We start from the raw sequence: 12,449 nt of genomic DNA on the forward strand, positions 1-12,449 counted from the left end.
CCTCCGTCATCTCTGTTGGAGCTGGGGGTAGTGGGCGAGGCTCCGCTGTAGTGGCAGTCTTAGGAGCTGCCTTTGCCGCACCCTTCTTCTTCTTGCCCTTCGGGCCCTTTGGCGCAGGGTTTGCCGGCGCCATCAGCGTGGTCACGACTGGCTCAGCTCTCGCCTGTGTCTGACCCGCCTCTTTCCTTCTATCGGCCGCTAATGGTGGCCGCAATCTCTCTTCCGGAGGAAGTCGCTCCTTGAAGGCCTCCAGCCTTGTGCTGACCATAGTGCCCACTTCCACCATTACAGTGCGCACTATGTCATCGACTGATAGAGCCTTCGCCGTTGCCTTAGGCGTCTCCACTGGCCTTGAGCGCTCCACGTCCGCTCTTAGTCGGGCAAACTCTCCCCTCAAGTCCGCCAATTCCGCCTGCAGCCGCGTGTTCGTGGCTCTGAGGAGATGAACTTCCTCTGACGCCGTTCTGTTCGCCAAGGTGTTCACGGCTTTGGAAATCGCACCGGCAGCCTCCTTCAGGGCCTTCGTAAAGGTACCCTTTAGGTTCCCTGACTTGCTGGCGACTCGGTTAATAACTGCCAGGCTATCAGAAACCTGGCAATGCAAGTCAGAGACCAGGGGCTCGTCGGGGCGATACTCGAGCGACACGTCCGAGAGCCTGGAACTCGCGCGGCTCTGTATTGCGGCGGTGATATTCGCTACCTCCTCCTCCGCCTTCAGCCGACGCTCTTCGCGATTGGCATCCGTGGGCGACTTTCTGGCAACAGCCAAGTCAATCTGCTCTTTAGGAGCGGGTGGTGGGCCCTGTTTCCTTTTAGCCGAAGCTATTTTGGCCTTACGCTTCACCGTCTCCTCATCCGCATCCGAGGATTCCGAGAGTCGCTCTTTATTCCGGCGCCTCTTTCTATCCTTACGAAAATCGGTCTTTCCTCCAACATCCGTATTCGCATTTGTCGAACCGACTGACATAATGCTATCTGCGTCCGACTCCGAGGCCGCCCAGAAACGACCCCGCGACGAAATCGACGACCTGGACCTTCCACTTATAATCGAAGCAACCTCCTCCGGGTCCAATCGTTCCACTACCACTTGCGCTGTCTTCAGCACTCCTCCCATCGGCAAAATTGCCGGACTATCGGGCCTCCTGGGCCTCGTCCCTCCCACAGTTCTCTCCTCTGGCTCAGCAACCAGAGCACAACTCCTCTCGTGCACTCCTGCACCCTCGACGCTCACAACTACTCCTCCCTTCTCAGCGTCCACACCAACTCCGCCCATCTCAGGCACAACTCCGTCCTTCTCCACCTCAACACTCACTCCGCCCATCTCGGGCCCCTCCCCAGCAACACATCGGTAAGTCTGGCCCCCCCCAGATTCGCGGGGCTTGCGTGCCGAAGCACGGAGGGATTCTCCGATCTCGATGAGACCGGTACCCTCCTGAGGTAAAACAAAATTCTGCTGTACCGACATGTTAAGTTTTTGCTGTTCCACAGCGGGCTTTTCTGTCGGGGTGTGCTCCCCTAGGCCGTGTCCATAACAATGGACTAAAGACACGCCCATGCCTAGCTGGTTTTGGTCCGCGCCGGGAATAAATTCCCGGTCCACTCGCCCGCAAGTGCGAGTGGTTTCCCCTATCCGCCACCGGGGGACGCGCCCAGTAGGAGACCAGCAACTCCCTTGGGAACCCTAACCTAACCTAACCTAACCTAACCTAACCTAACCTAACCTAACCTAACCCAGTACACTCCAAACAACCGCACAATACACATAGGCTCCGCATAAAAAATTCGTAAAAAATCGAATAACCGAGCCACACGCGCAACGAGTGTTTTAATTGATTTCCCCACGTCTGATTCACCAGGATTATCGTTTGCAGACCACCAGCACTCCAGGATCCGGAGAAAAACAGCATCAACTTCCACCATCTATAACTGTGAGTGTTTTACCGCATTCTAAAAACTCTCAGCGTGCAAAGCTTCGCGCCGTCAAGACAAATCCAAAGACACCACTTTTGTCACAATCCGTCCAAGGAAGACGGAATCCCAAAGGCGCGAAGTTTACATTATAACCTCTAAAAACCGCGTGGTGACCACGCGGTTAGAGAGCACGCGGTACGATATAACCTCGAAGACCCTACGTGAAGACTCCGAAGCCGGACCGAGGACTTCGACACCGGTCCGAGGAATCCTGCAGACCAGAGAACCTCAACAAGTCTCAGACCGTGCAGGTAAGCCCAGGGCTTACCCCCATCCCTCAGTCCAAACACCCTGTGTTTGGGCTCGTTCAACTCAGGACTCCAAGTCCTTTCCACACACCCCCTAACCTTTAAACCACCCCCCTCCCCCCAAACCAACCCCCTCCACCCTCAACCCCTACCACCCCAGTTTTCTCACCGGAGCTCGTATTATACACGGGTTCCTCTACTCCACCTGCATCCCCCTGTCATCTAACAGTAAATTCCCAACCACCCTTATTTCACCCTCACCCCTCCACCACCCCCCACCCTTCAAAAATTTTCTACCCCACCAATAGTCGCCCCACGAAAGTCGCCCCCCCCCCCCCCCCCCCCCCCTAAAAATTTTTACCTCACCCCCCCTGGGTTTATCTCCTAAACGGGAAGACTTAGACACACCGAGTTTGGGTTCGTTTTACTCAGCGAAAGGAGCCCAACCATCTGGCTCCAACAGAATCCTCAGAAAAAGCACTGGGAGAGAAATAGAGCACCCGCCCATCCGCGCGAGGAGCATACTCATCTCAACGGTAACATATATACACACAACATGTCTCTACCAAATAAGAAAAACGCCAAAGTAACATTCGCCGACAACAAGACCACAGTATCAGCAGGAGGTAAGAAAGAATCTTCATCGAAGTCACTCAGAGAGGCAGTCATGAGGCGGCAAATTTCAAACAAAGGCACGGAGTCAACAAAGCTACCGGGTGAAACCCGAGGGGCGGAAGCCGAAAAACAGACTCCGTCCTCCCAGCCCTCGACGCCTCCCACAGAAACCTCCTCACCAAACAACGTCGACTCAGCCTTGCAGAGAGTATCGGAATGGCGCACGGAGGCCTCGCCCGATGGCAGTCTCCCGCAAAGTGCTGATACTGACAGCGACATCAGGCTGTCGATGTCACCTGGATCGGATGCATTCAAAGGACGCAGGACCAGCCTCCTCATTACATCTACGAGAAGGACTGGAGTGGAAATGGACCTTGCCACAAAACAAGCCAACGACCTGCTCCTGGCGGGAAAAGAGGCCCTCGAACTGTCTCAAAACATGAAAAGGGAATTAAAGCAGACAGCAATTGACAGTCTTCAATCCCTATACGAAATAGTCCTGGCTCTATCGGACTCCAGAGCCAGGCACAAGTGTAACCTAGAGACAGAACGAGTGAAACACGCCAGGGAGATTGTTAACATAGAGAGGGCCCATAATAAGTCCATGATAAGTGTGATACAAAAACTGGCCGGCAATCTAGAAGAAGCAGGTAACAACATCTCGGCGACCCTAACCGAGACGAAGGAGGTTCGGAAATGGTTAGGGTACGAAACAAGGGAGCCACATCAAGAAATAAAGGAAATAAAAGCCTCTATGGGGAAAGCAACGGCAGGGATAGAGAAGCTTCTCCTACAACCGCAGACAAAGAAGGAAAGCCACGAGGGACTTCAAGAGATTCTGCAAGAACATAAGGATCTCAAGAAGTCAGTCAAATCCCTGTCAAATCAATTCGATGAATTCCGCAGAGAGAATAAAAAGACCGGTGAGCAACTCCAACGGATCCAGGACACCAGCGGGAAGGCGCTAGAGCACCTAGAAAAACCCCTACCACCTCCACCTGTCCTGGAACCGCCAAAGGAATTGATGGAGATCAGGAAGCTAATCGAAACCATCCACGATAAACCCGCACCACCACCGCAAGCCACAGCACTATTGGGAGATAGAGAACTAAAAGATAACCTTCTCCCAATAGCGGGGACGCTCGAAATGGTAACAAACGACATCAAGTCAATAAAAGAGAAATTGGATAAGCCCACCACGCCAGCAAGGTCGATTCAAGAAGAAATGGATGCTGCGGAAGGTGGGAAACCAACCACGACCAGCAAGAGACCAGCCACGGTGACGTACGCCAGGATAACGGCCACACCGGCGAAGCCCAAACCGAGGCCAAACCACACCCTTATAGTATCGTCTAGTGATCCGACAAACACCGGCGATACTATCATCAAAAGGATAGTGGCGGCCATCGACGCCAAAAAGACCGGCGCCAAGGTGGACAAGGTACGCAAAGCACGTAATCAAAAAGTCGTGCTGAGCTGCCACACAAATGAGGATCTTCGCCTGGTGCAGGAGAAAGTTAAGGGACAGCAAGGCCTCAAAGTGGAAGTCGCCAGGCCAGCAAACCCGCTCATTATAATCCGCGATGTCCTAGCCTACCACACGGACACCGAGATTATAGAGCACGTCCTGGCGCAAAACAAGGATGTTCTGAAGGAACACGGAAAGGAGGCCAAGCTGCGCGTGCGTTATAGGAAGCGAGCACGCAACCCCCTGGAGTGTCACCCGATCTTGGAACTTTCACCGGAAGCACACAAAGCGGTCCTGGAAGCCGGCCACCTCCACATAGGGCTACAAAGAAGACCTGTAGCGGATCAGTCTCCTCTCATGCAGTGCATAAAGTGCTTGGGATTTGGCCACACAAGAACAACGTGCCAAGAAAAAGACCATCTCTGCAGCCACTGCGGAGGCCCACACACATGGGGAGACTGCATGGAGAGGAAAGCGGGTAAACCACCAACCTGCATAAACTGTAGAGAAGGAGGTAAGAAAGACACAAGTATGGACCACAATGCCTTTAGTACAGAGTGCCACGAGCGACATAAATGGGATGCCATAGCAAGATCAAAGATTAGGTACTGCTAAAGGCATCCAAAATGACACAGAAACACAGACAAAAGCTAGGAACATCAACATCATACAGGCCAATCTGCAAAGATCAAAACTGGCAACGGCGGAACTCCTTCAAGCTGCTAAGGATAGAAAGATCGATATTGCTTTAGTGCAGGAGCCGTACGTAGGCAGCGCGGGGGTACTAAAGCAATATCCAGGCACAAAAGTAGTACAGTGCACACTCCGACGCACAAAACCAGTTAAGGCTGCAATTATCGTGTTCAGTGACCGACTGGAGGTAGTCAACGACCCCCAGACGGTGACTGAAACGGAGGCGGCAGTCTTACTGAGAGGGAGCAGCCTGCAACTAGGATTGATCTCAATTTACCTGGAGGGCGACCAAGACCTAACGCCATACCTAGCAAGGATCAAGGATATCTATGGGAAGCTGGCAGAATCGACCACAAATATCATAGTTGCTGGAGACACCAACGCATGGAGCCCCTGGTGGGGTAGCATCACTGAGGACACCAGGGGTGAAATGTATAGCGCGTTCCTAAACGAAATGGATCTTCACATACTTAACACCGGGGATACACCAACGTTCGAAACCATAAGAGGGGGGATAGTATGCAAAAGCGCCATTGATGTGACAGCATGCAGCCGCTCTCTATTAGGAAAAATTGAAAAGTGGACCGTACAGAGGAACATCACCACCTCCGACCACAACGCCATTACTTTCGCGTTACAGCTTCGACGGCCACTGGCCAGTCTTAAGCCCATCACAACGCGGAAGTACAACACTAGAAAGGCAAAATGGAAGGAATTCGGAACACTTTTCAAAAAATTACTACAAGAAAATTATTTTACACCCGCTATAATAAAACAACTAAAGGATCCCGAAGAACTAGAAGTGGCCGTAAACACCTTTACGGCCCTAATCCACAAAACCTGTGAAGATACCATCCCGTACTTAAGACCGGAAACCCAAAACCCTCTACCGCCCTGGTGGACAAAATCATTGGACCAAATGCGCAAAAAAGTACTCCAGCACAAGAGGAGAATCAGGAACGCAGCCAAAAATAGGAAAACACATGTAATAAACGAGTATGTAAAAATCAAGGAGGAGTACAAGATTGAGGCGGAAAAAGCGCAAACGGCGAGCTGGAAGGATTTCTGCACAAACCAGGAGAAGGAAAGCATGTGGGACAAAATCTACAGAGTCCTGCGTAGATGTGATGGTCGCCAAGATGACACACTCCTGAGGAACCCGACTACAGGCCACACCCTGTCCCCACAAGACTCGGCAGACCTTCTGGCTCGAACGTTTTACCCTGACGACTCAGAGGCAACAGACAAACCCTGCCACGCCTCAATCAGAAACTGGATCAAAAATTTCGACACCAACACCCTACCTGAGGACGACCCACCATTCACCGTCACTGAACTAGAGATGGTGCTGAAGCAACTAAATCCCAAAAAGGCGCCTGGTCCCGACGGGCTGACCGCAGACATTTGCACCGCTGCCATCCGCAACGCCGAAGACATCTTCCTAGCGATGGCGAACAAGTGCCTGTCACTATGCTACTTTCCGGAGCAGTGGAAAGTAGCTCATGTGGTCATAATCCGTAAGCCCGGGAAAGAGGACTATACACACCCCAAGTCCTACAGACCAATCGGCCTTCTATCAGTGATGGGAAAGATAGTGGAAAAGCTTCTAGTGGGCCGCCTCCAGTGGCATCTCCTCCCCAGAATGAACAAGCGGCAATACGGCTTCACACCTCAACGCGGTACAGAAGACGCCCTAAGCGACCTCATAGACCACTTACGACAGAAACTGACAGACAGGAAATCAGTCCTGGTCGTATCCTTGGACATCGAGGGAGCTTTCGACAACGCGTGGTGGCCGGCACTCCAGAAACAACTCGCCATCAAGGAGTGCCCCAGAAACCTTTTCAAGGCAGTCGATGCATATCTCAACGACAGAAAGATCTTAGTCAACTACGCCAGGAGAGTCTCCACAAAATGCACTACAAAGGGTTGCGTCCAAGGTTCCATTGGCGGACCGACCTTTTGGAACGTAATTTTAGACTCTCTACTGCATCGGCTGACAGAAAAAGGGGTGTACTGCCAAGCCTTCGCCGACGACGTCGTACTCGTTTTTGCCAACACCACCATGGAAGCCCTACAAAACGAAGCCAACGAGACGTTAACAACTGTCATGACATGGGGAGAACGGAACAAACTTAGCTTTGCACCGCACAAGACCAACGCGATGCTCCTCACGAAAAAGCTAAAGTATAATCCCCCTAACCTGAGAATGGCACAAACCAGCATCCAGTTGGTTCAAGAAATAAAAATCCTTGGTGTGATAATAGACAGAAATCTGACCTTCAAGTCCCACGTCGTGGCACAGTGCAGGAAAGCCACACAAATCTACAACCGGCTTGCGTGCACGGCGAAAATCACCTGGGGACTAAACTCGGAGATCATAAGGACCATCTATACAGCGGTAATAGAACCAATCATCACCTATGGTGCGAGTGCGTGGTGCGAATCCACCGAACTGCGCATGATACAGCAGCACCTACACACGCTGCAGAGAGGGTTCGCCCAAAAGATCTGCAGGTCTTACCGCACGGTATCCTACACGTCAGCATTAATTCTGTCAGGCCTGCTCCCCCTGGACATCAGAATACAAGAGCAGGCCCTAATCCACCGCACAAAGAAAGGCAAAATCACCAACTACCTTCCCCTCAACACGACTCTCGAATGTAACATAGACTTTGACAAACTACAGCACCCAGCCTCCCAAGAGGCCATAAAGTATGGGAGTCAAGAAGAAGAAAAAACACCGGAACCCCTCTACAACAACCACCAGCGAGACGGTCCTGAAATATATACGGACGGCAGCAAAATCCGAGACAGAGTAGGAGCTGCATTCTCCTGGTGGGAGAGAGGAACAGAAACAAAATCCCGAAAGTTCACCCTACACCCCGCATGCACTGTATTCCAAGCTGAACTCTATGCTATATATAAAGCTAGCCAGGAGGTTATGAGAACAAATGTCCCCCTGGCTACCATCCTCAGCGACTCAAGGTCCTCACTAGACCTGCTGGGGAACCCGAGGACCACCCACCCCATAGCAAGAGCGACACAGCAGTACATACAGCGCATGAAGGAACAAGGAAGAAGCATCAGGCTAGTTTGGCTCCGAGCACATATAGGCACAGCCGGAAACGAAAGGGCAGACGAACTTGCTAAAGAAGCCGCACTGCTGGACCGCCCATATGACTATAAAAGAACACCAGTGGCCCACGTCAAGACCAAAATCCGTGAAGAATCTGTAAAAAGATGGCAGGATAGATACCTTACCTCCAGCACGGGCAACACCACAAGGGAATTCCTTCCTGATGTTGAAATTACTTTTCAAATAATCAGGAAGGTAAGATGGGACCCAATCCACGTGCAAGTCTTGACGGGACACGGTGGTACTGCCAGCTACCTGTATAAACACAAGCTCAAAGACTCCCCGGGCTGCGAATGCGACCCCAACATCGAAGAAACAGTGTGGCACATCATTCTGGAATGCCCAAGATTCTCCATAGCCCGCCTTAACCTAGAAACACAACTCAATATTAAACTGGAGAGGGAAGGCATAGCAACAGTGATGGCGGACAACCTGCGGAGGCCTGTCTTCCTAGACTACCTTCTGGACATCTTCTGCATCGCAATGCGTAGAAACGGCAGCAAGATTGCAAGAGGAAGGAAGCTCGGGGAGGAAACTGGCCTTGCTGCGTCCATCACCGAAGTTGGCCCTACCAAAACAACCACCCCGGAAACACACGCTCAACATCTACTGCAAAACGGACACCCCGGCGTCCCAGGGCTATCGACTCGTCCCGTAGCCCTTTTCATGGACGACGACGAAGAGACGCTGGGACTCTGCTTCTGCATCGTCGGCCCGAACAAGTGGGTCTACATCTCTCCTGGCCTAGCTGTTCTCACAAAAGGCAGCACAGACAAGGCCACAATGAGAAAGTCGATCTACGACAGCATGCCCACCACATCGCTGGGAAACTGCGAATTTCGAACAATGCGATTGAAGAACAAAACCATCGCACTCTTCGAAGGCATCAACGGCGAGTCCCCCTTCACCAAGGCATGCAAAGTGCTCGTCCACCTGAGCACGCTGACGGCAGAAGAAACAAACAACATCGGTCCAAAAACACTGAGCGTGGACGCTATGAAAGCCGGATTCGACAGAGGAACAGTCGAAGACTTTTTGGGATGCGTTAACGCTTCCAAAAGTCACAGAGTGGTTGTTTACGAAAACAGAGGAGAAGACTTGGCCTTCCTAAAAGACAGGAAGGAAGCCATAATAGCCAAAACAACCGAGACAAGCGGAGCAATGCGTCTACAGGAGAGACTAGCCAAAGAAGAGAGATCAAAGAAGAGGGAATCAACATCCAAACCCTCCAAAACAGCACATATAATTAGCCTGTTAAAACCCAAAGAACGTCTCGTCAGGAAGGATAAGATCACAAGAGCTGACAAAGGACAGGTCACAACACCCGACCTGCCTCCAGCAAACGACACAAAGCAGCATATGGAGAACGCACTTCTGGAGTACATCACCATCCTACGAGAAAGCACAAAGGTAAACCTTGGGATCTGCGAGAAGATACGCAAGACCTTCGAGCTCGGGAACGAAGGCTTACTCAAGGTGCTACTCGAGGAAGAAAAGGCCGCCATCTACGACAACTCCACATCGGAATACCTGAGGGGAGAACCACCAAAACTCCCCCACAGGACGGCCTACAGCGGGAAACTCGGCTTTGTAGAAAGGGAATCCAGAACTGACGAAGACAACAACACACCCAGATTCAAAACTACACCCGATGACCCAATCTTAGTACTAGCTCGATGCACAGAGGTTTCGCTGGAACAAAAGATCCTGGACAAGGCAAAAGCCACCCAGATCTCAGACAGCCCGATAAACCTCACCCACCATCCCACACCAGAAATAGAATGGGTCAACGGAGCCCCAGGCAGTGGAAAATCAACCTGGGTTACAAACACCTTCAACCCCGACACCGACCTGATCGCTACCACCACTACAGAAGCAGCACAAGATCTCAGGAGAAAAATAGACTTCAAACGCGAGCGGGAAGGACGCAGCAAAGTGAGAACAATCGCCTCACTCCTCGTAAATGGCATCAAAGCCAAAGACAGGCCCAAGAGGCTGATAGTGGACGAGGCTTTGATGAACCATTTCGGGGCAATCGTGATGGCGGTAAAGCTCACAGGTGCAGAAAAACTCACGCTGATCGGGGACTTCAATCAGCTCCCATACATCGACAGGCTAAACCTATTTAAACTTAAATATATCGGCCCAAACCTTGTGACGTCCATCACCCAGGAGCTCTTAAGATCATATAGATGCCCACAAGACGTGACTTACGCCCTTAACGAAGTGTATGACGGGATCTACACGGCACGTTCCAAAACTCGATCCTTGAGAAGAGAAAGATTCACCGGCTCATCCGTCCCAATGGACTCACCCGACACCCTGTTCCTGGTCCACACACAAACGGAGAAAACGGATCTCAGCCGGAAAGGATGCGGAAAAGGGCAAAACTCACGCATCCTCACCATAAATGAGTCCCAGGGGTTGATGTATAAATCAGTCGTTATAATACAGACAAAATCCACCAAAATCCCTCTACACGACAGTATAACACATGCTGTCGTGGCAATAACAAGACACACAGAGGAGTGTATATATTATAACGACACGCACGACATGGACGCAATCGCGAGGTTTATCAGCAGGGCAAACAATTCAAGCACAGAAGACATCAAGACATACAATATAAAAATGGCTATCTCTCACAGAGACTGGGACGCAATTAATGAACTGACCAACCATACCGGACAAGACAAAACACAACACAACACAACGACACAATGAAGACTATACACCGTTGATATGAGTTCAACCTACGAAGAAACAGGACAAAATCACAACAAATAACCCTGAAGAGCAGAAAAAGGCACGGACGCACCATGTCTGTGGTGAATTTTGAATACTAATAAAAAAAAAAAAAAAAAAAAAAAAAAACCTAACCTAACCTAACCTAACCTAACCTAACCTAACCTAACCTAACCTAACCTAACCTAACCTAACCTAACCTAACCTAACCTAACCTAACCTAACCTAACCTAACCTAACCTAACCTAACCTTTTTTTTTTTTTTTTTTTTTTTTATCGTGAGGAAATCCTTTTACGGATACCGGCCCGAGTGGGGACTCGAGCGGGTTATGTGGGACTCGTGGACCGGCTGAAGGCCGGTCCCAATACCCACTAAAACCTCACGGTGCTCCTCCTCGACCGCCACTGGCCGCAAGACGCGGGGACTGGAATCGTCCACGAATTGCGGCGAACCTAACCTAACCTAACCTAACCTAACCTAACCTAACCTAACCTAACCTAACCTAACCTAACCTAACCTAACCTAACCTAACCTAACCTAACCTAACCTAACCTAACCTAACCTAACCTAACCTAACCTAACCTAACCTAACCTAACCTAACCTAACCTAACCTAACCTAACCTAACCTAACCTAACCTAACCTAACCTAACCTAACCTAACCTAACCTAACCTAACCTAACCTAACCTAACCTAACCTAACCTAACCTAACCTAACCTAACCTAACCTAACCTAACCCCAGTCCCGGTTGAGCCCTCGTAGCGATCAGACACGAACGCGGCTCCCTAGACTACCAAAACAAGATTTTTCGGACGAAAAAATTCATAACTCGGGATATACTAGTGCGATTAAAGTGAAAGTGACACTGAAAGTTGCGCGGAAGTGTACCCTATCCGACGGTGCCAAAAAAGTAATTTTTGGACAAGTGCGAGTGACAAAAATCATTAAAAAACTATTAAAATCTTGTGAAAAAAGACACTTTTTAGTTTTAAAAATTAAATTAAAAATACTAATAGTGAACTCAGCGACATGCCCGACCACATAGGGATGGTCTGGGAAGTATCCCTGTAAACTAAGTGTTTTTTGTGAAAATCCGAGTGCGGGAACCAAAGTTAGCGGGGTTTTTCCCACAAAAACGCTTAAAAAACACGTGGTTTTAAACAAAAGTGCGTGCGGCGCCGTTTTTAAAGCGGTACCCCCCCTTTTTTATTACTCCCCCCTGTGTGCCTGGTGACCCCCCAAGTCCCCACAAAATCTGGGATTTTTTCCCCCGCGCACCCCGGAGATATTGGAGTTTTCCTAAAAACCACGTGGAGACTACTTTTGAAACGGAGAGTCGGAGAGTGACACCAAGGGTGTCTTTCGACGCGGACGAACTTTCCCTTGACACCCCTGAAAGAAGATCGAAGATCCGTGAACCACAGAGCAAGTTATTTAGAAAATACTAATTTAAATTTTCGAATTTTACTCTTCCAAATTTTGTACATTATTTTCCAAAAGATTTTCAGCGGTAACCCCTAATTATTTTTGTATACCTAAGTAGCAGCACTCTTAAAGAATATACCCTGA

At 50.2% G+C, this 12,449-nt stretch overlaps 1 protein-coding gene across 1 annotated transcript; it reads left to right on the plus strand.

Annotated features, from left to right (window-relative positions):
* The first annotated feature begins 3,743 nt into the window (after nt 1–3,743).
* On the plus strand, nt 3,744–11,008 carry LOC146533273 (uncharacterized). Its single transcript, XM_085194177.1, has one exon. It carries the CDS (start codon nt 5,426–5,428, stop codon nt 10,856–10,858), a length of 5,433 nt encoding a protein of 1,810 aa, XP_085050303.1. The 5' UTR covers nt 3,744–5,425; the 3' UTR covers nt 10,859–11,008.
* Nucleotides 11,009–12,449: the final 1,441 nt, after the last annotated feature.

Source organism: Heliconius melpomene, chromosome 12, assembly GCF_056956725.1.
Source record: "Heliconius melpomene rosina isolate 202511_hmr_F chromosome 12, ASM5695672v1, whole genome shotgun sequence".
Lineage (NCBI taxonomy): Eukaryota > Metazoa > Arthropoda > Insecta > Lepidoptera > Nymphalidae > Heliconius > Heliconius melpomene.

Bases quoted from the DNA above. Each gene is read 5' to 3' on its own strand.
- LOC146533273 (XM_085194177.1), top strand. From the start codon at position 5,426: ATGTATAGCGCGTTCCTAAACGAAATGGATCTTCACATACTTAACACC.